Source organism: Adiantum capillus-veneris, chromosome 5, assembly GCF_014529385.1.
Source record: "Adiantum capillus-veneris isolate H3 chromosome 5, ASM1452938v2, whole genome shotgun sequence".
In the NCBI taxonomy this organism is placed as follows: domain Eukaryota; kingdom Viridiplantae; phylum Streptophyta; class Polypodiopsida; order Polypodiales; family Pteridaceae; genus Adiantum; species Adiantum capillus-veneris.
Window position 1 is genome coordinate 41308275 of NC_140935.1, and position 5939 is coordinate 41314213.

At 41.4% G+C, this 5939-nt stretch overlaps 1 protein-coding gene across 1 annotated transcript; it reads left to right on the top strand.

Moving 5' to 3' along the window:
- Positions 1-502: 502 nt before the first annotated feature.
- Positions 503-1839, top strand: LOC147457197 (small ribosomal subunit protein eS19z-like). The gene is made up of 4 exons (XM_086512162.1): positions 503-661; positions 1069-1159; positions 1269-1452; positions 1574-1839. The coding sequence occupies exons 1-4, from the start codon at positions 578-580 to the stop codon at positions 1647-1649; spliced, it is 435 nt and encodes a 144-aa protein (XP_086368288.1). The 5' UTR covers positions 503-577; the 3' UTR covers positions 1650-1839.
- The last annotated feature ends 4100 nt before the right edge of the window (positions 1840-5939 follow it).

The window sequence follows — 5939 nt, forward strand, 5'->3', positions numbered from 1 at the left end:
GGTTCACATCAGGCGGTGGAAGCTCAACTATGAAGGCTCCAACCAATCACAACTTAGGAAGAAAGGAATGGGGTACACATCATGCGATGGAAGAAACAAAGGTTTCTGCCATGTCATGGAAGAAAGAGCTCCTCCCCCCCCCCCCCCCAAAAAAAAATCTCTTCCACCCTTGAGACAACAAAAAGGAACCAATGGGATGCCTCCACCATCTCTGGCCCACCCTTAAGAGCATCTCCTTTCTCCACCCTTATGTGAACACTAGGAGGGGGGAAAAAAGAGAGTTCATGGCCTTCTGCCTTGAAGAGGCTCCAGCTCAGCTTTCTTCCATTGAACCCAGTCTAAAAGGAAATTTCATGGATTGGGGGTCCTACCAGTCTAAAAAATATACACTATGCTAATATTGAAATTTGAAGGGGTATTTGGTAAATTTTCCTTGCAAGGTTTTTAGTCCAAAGTGTTTGTCCGACCAGCAATGTGAAGAGAGTATAAACACTTAGGGTTTATTAATTTCGTTGTCTGCACAATTCCTCTCTCTTTCAGCGCGAGCGTGCTGAACTCGATCGTGGGAGCAGCAGCCATGGCGACCGCAAAGACGGTGAAGGATGTGTCCCCTCATGAGTTTGTGCGTGCATACGCGGCCCACTTGAAGCGCTCTGGCAAGGTAAGGAAAAGAATAGTTCTCGTTGCGTTTTTTCTGTCTACTAGTTTACTGCAAATGGTGGCGTGATGGGTGGATCCCAAGTTCAAGGTGACGAAGAGAGATTTGCATATAGAAGGGTGGCATCAGAGCCTTCCTAGGGAGTTGATATGCATTTTCCTTCTTAATGGGCTATTCAATGACCATATGATTTCTGAAGGTAGAATGCACAAGAGCGAATGCTTCTATTTCATGGTAATTTATTTTAAGCGATGTTTTAACATCCTTGCCGGGTGGTAGTGACCATCCCCTTTTCCTGTAATGTATTGGAAACTTGCAAGGTGCCCACTGCCAGCATGAGTAGTTTTGGAGATCATTGGTAATGAGGTTTTTAGCTGGAGAATTCCTAATGAAGGAATGTGTTAATGCAGATTGAGGTGCCTTCATGGGCTGACATTGTGAAGACTGCGACTTTTAAGGAGCTTGCCCCCTATGACCCAGATTGGTACTATATCAGAGCAGGTTTGTTCTTTAGCAGATGGTTTTATGCTCCCATTAGGCACGAAGTTATTTGATTCTGGTCATCTTTTCAGTGCTATTGGAATGATGTTCTCTTTGATTGTTCGCACAGCTTCAATGGCTAGGAAGATCTATCTTCGTGGAGGAGTTGGTGTGGGTGCTTTCCGGAAAATATACGGAGGAAGGAAAAGTAATGGCAGTCGCCCTTCACATTTTGGAAAAAGCAGTGGCTCCATTGCTCGTGATGTTCTAAAGCAACTTGAGAAAATCGACATTGTTGAGAAAGATCCTAAAGGGTGTGTTTCAATAGGAACCTTGATTATCCCTTTTTTTTTCATGTTTCTCCCTCAATTGATCTCAGGATGGCTTGAGGGTTAAAAACTGCTGAGCTGACAATGTGTACCTTGTTTTCTGCAGAGGCAGAAAGATAACTTCAAATGGACAACGGGATCTAGATCAAGTAGCAGGACGGATTGCTGTCCCGGCAGCTTAGTGTATTTTGACTTGTAGCCTAGAGTTTTTCCAAGCTGGAGAGATTTTAGTTGAGACACAGATGAGGCATTTTTCTTTTGCCTTAGCCTTGATCTAAAAATTTTACTCCGTGTTAGACTCTTGTGAAGGTATAAGGGGTCAGATTGTTTCTATCTGCTTTTTCGGTCATCTCAATATGCCAATTCTCTCAAGTTCTGTGTCCCTTTAAGAGTTTTACCTTTCATGACAAGAAACTTTGTTTAGTTGAATTGCGACTTACTGTCAGTTTACATTGTAAGCTGTTCAGAATTGTTCTATCAATGACGCCTTGTCAATCTACCCATCCCCTGTCTCGAGCCACTGGTATTCTTCTGAGTCTCCCTTTAGCTGGGAATTTTGTTGTTAAGTCTTTGAGAACCAAGAAATAAGGGTGAGGGTGAACGAAACTCTCTGGGGGTTGTACTTACCATTGCCCTTGCACAGTATCCTTGTGCCTCAAAGAATGGACCAGTGTCGTGTAATTTTAGCCTGAACGAGAGCTTCTCAAGTTTTGAGAGCCTCGAGTGTTTTGAATGGCATCTGTCCAGCTTGTCGAAACCCGTAGGTTGATAGTTTGATGTGGATCTGTGAGGATATACTTGTGCTTAGTTTGAGGAACAGGTGATTACTGTGGCAGTGGTAAGATGCACCTGTTGAAATGGTTATGATATATATATGAGGGCATGGCTGTAGCTATACCCTATTCTGTCCAATAGTAGTGTACTCTCTCACAGGAGGTCCTGCACAGGGCTGAAGACTGAAGTAATGCTGGCTGGCTAGAGAAGAAAAGATATGGAAACCCGTCTTCCTTCAATCATCTTTTGAAGCAACTGGAGTTCTAGTTGCACTTTCGGCCATGATATGGTGCCAACACCAGCAGAACAATATTTTCTTCAGTAACCACTTCAGGAACCTGGGAATATGGTGTTTATCGTCACTTTGTATGGTATGATTGGCTCTTCTTGGCGTGCCTGAAAGGCCTGAGGGAGTTGGTGGGGTTGTTTTCTCCCTTATTTGCAAGGAACAAGGCTCGTCAATGAATGCTCTTGTGACCTTACTGATCTGAGGATTTTTGAACTTGACTGCTGTTTGTTGTTACTCTACATGGCCAATGTCTTCCTTTGAAGAGAAGCATGTAATGCCCTGCCCACTAAATGCTTCAAAGCTCCCACTGTGAATCTAAATGGATGTTTTATCTGGAAATAAGTGTCTTATCTAATGGTTGCGAAATGGTTTGATTGTCTAGCCCAATCCAGTTTACTTGAAAAGCTGTTTTCATGTACATTTGTGCAGGTGTTTGGCTTTGGGAAAGTAGTGTACTGTCAGTTTCAACTGTAAATACTCATTAAATGTGCTCTCGTACATAGAGTGAATCTTATGTTTGCTCTTTCTTAATCTTATCAATAACTGCGGACATCATGATGGTAAACCAATTGCCTTGTAATTATGCTAGTACAAGGGCTCGAGAGGTTTACTGTGTGGATATTGGTGCTTTGATTGTGGCAACCACCTTGATGATAACTGCAAGATTGATTGATAACTTCAAAATTTACTTGGGTTATTACTGAGTTTTGTAGCAACTTTTTAGGTTCCAAAAGATGCTCCCCTCTAAATGGTGATAACCAAAGGGCCTTTGAGCAATTGTAGTAAGTATCCACACCCTAGAGGTAAACCACGAGGATTTGGTCACTTGACCGCCTCAGGCTCTTGGGGCGGGGAAGAGGCAAGCCACAAAAACACTCGTCACCTGACTACTTCAGGCTCTACAGGGAAGGAGACAAGTTTTAACGAGCCAAGCAATGTTGGCTTTGACCCTTCCTGCACGAATGGGGCCTTCATAGGCACGAACACATCATGATTGGGCATATACTTTGATAGAGAAAAGTGTTTCAAAGTTCCACATTGAACAGGACAAGACTTCACCAATAGCACATGGTAATGTTCGTAGCTGGACTTGAGTCTTGTCAACGACCAGTATCGCTAGGGTGAAGGAGCTAATTGTGGGACAAAATCCAAAACAAGGAGAGCATCAAACGATAATTGATTAACCGATTGCCTTTGGTGTGAAAACTGTTTGACATGAGCTCTTTTTTTCACATCCTTTTCAATCAAAATGATTACTAGTTCTGAATTGGCGATGCAACCACATCAATTTGAATCTCCCTTCATTGGTGCCCATGTTTTAATCGTCCTTAAGTTGGCCCCTTTACCCTACTCCCCCATTAGTTATTGTGCAGTTTTTAGAGGACAATTGACGTTCTTTGATGTGCATTAGTTCGATCAAAACTAGTTTGGTCTATCTGACTCTAATCTTGTTGCTCATTGAACTCCCTCATCCATTATGCAAGGGCACATTCTCAAGCATAAGATCACTAGTTTTTCAAATTGCTTCTTCAAGTTGCATATGAATATGATAGCGTCCAATGTCCCTTCAGACTCTTCGTAGTTTACAGACAGAAAAGCTTTCATGTTGTAATCATCCACAAAAGAGGAGGCATAGTTGCATACTTGCAAAAAAGTCATCATAAATGCTCGCAATATCACTTTCATGGCTTATTTTTGAAGGTTGACAAAAGACAATCAATCTAACTCAATCATATATAAGCTTACAAACTAAAAAACTATAACAAATTTGCCGTGTATTCAAGAGTTATCTGGATTTTCCTTCAATGTGGAAGCTTTCTTTACTGATGAGGTAGCTTGAATCTCTCTGGTGGGGTTTGAGTAGAAGTGTGAAGTGCTAAGGAAAAGGAACATAGTAAGAATGAGCAATCCAAATAGGAGCCAATAGAAGTAGTCAAGGTGACCTTCGTCGATTTGATGAGGTAACCAATTGACATGGTGGTGTAGAGATGAAACGTATGTGACTATAGTGACTATCAATGAGCTCCCATAGTTCCCAAGCCCCATACAGAGAAGAAATAGAGAGGAACCCAAACTTCGCATGCGTGGAGGTATCTCTGAGTAGAAGAAATCCATTTGAGAAACGATGAATATGGAATTAGAGACACCCATGATGGTAAATTGAGGAATAAGCCAAAGAATCGAGAGTTTGTGTAATGCTTGGAGTCTTTCTTTCTCTAAAACGGCAGCAATTGCCATTGCTATTGCAGCAACCACTATTCCCCATCCCATGCGTTGCAGTGATGTGAGACCCTTCAATTCACCATTCCTTTTCCTGACTCCTGGTACAATGACATACTCATAAAAGGGTGGAAAGAAGATTCCTGCCAGGTTTGTGAATAAACGCATTGATCCCGGTGGCACCTTGAAGCCCAAAACTCTATTCTCCATTATGTCACCTTGCACAACAAAGAAAGAAACAAGTTGTGCACTAGCTACATTGTACATGACACCAATGACTATAAATGGACTGATTCTCATTATGCATTTGACTTCCTCCACTTCCATTCTTGTGCAAACTCTCCATGTATTTGGCATCCCATCTTTGCCAATATCCTTCTCACTTGCAATTGCTGCTTTGTCAAGCCACCTGCATGACAAATTGCTTCCTTTAAATGAATATCATTCAAGACCTTTCTCTCTCTATCTTTGAAACAAAGGGAATTATTTTCAACTGTCACACAAGATATTAACCTAGGTGTAAAATGAGAGGGTATTATACCACTTCCAATGAGCAAGGCACTCCTTGCCTAATTAGCATAACATATGATTATATAAGATATTTCAGTGTGAAATGAAGATTATACCTCAAACCGTAACTGCTGGTTCTCGGAAGCCCATCCTCTTCGCACATGTGATGGATATTTGACTCCTTATTGACCTTCAAATTAAGCTTGGATATTGCACTAAAAAGCACTCTTAAGACGGAAACAAGTGGGTTTCCACTGAGCATAGTTTGTTGCATGTATGGTACACCCATCGTGTATAATAAGATGGAAATTCCTACAGAGCTTGTTGCCACCCAAAACCCTAAGGCCCACCTGCAGAAATTCATGATATGTTTAATATTTAGCATATCAATCACAAAAAGAAATAGGAATCTTATATAATTGACATTCACTAGGCATGTGGGTTATCAACTCATCAAAAAAATCCTAATCTAACATAACCATATAAATCCAAAGAGACCTTCAAGATCTATTGGAAGAGTCTTGAATGGAGAGCTACAATAAATTTCTTGGGTGTTTTAAAGTGGGCCCCACAAACCTTCCATACAACTAGAAAATAAGGGACCTCTGTAATTGAATTTGAGGGCCTTGATTGGATGATTGATGGGCCCATCAAATTATTAATTGTGGATTATATTATT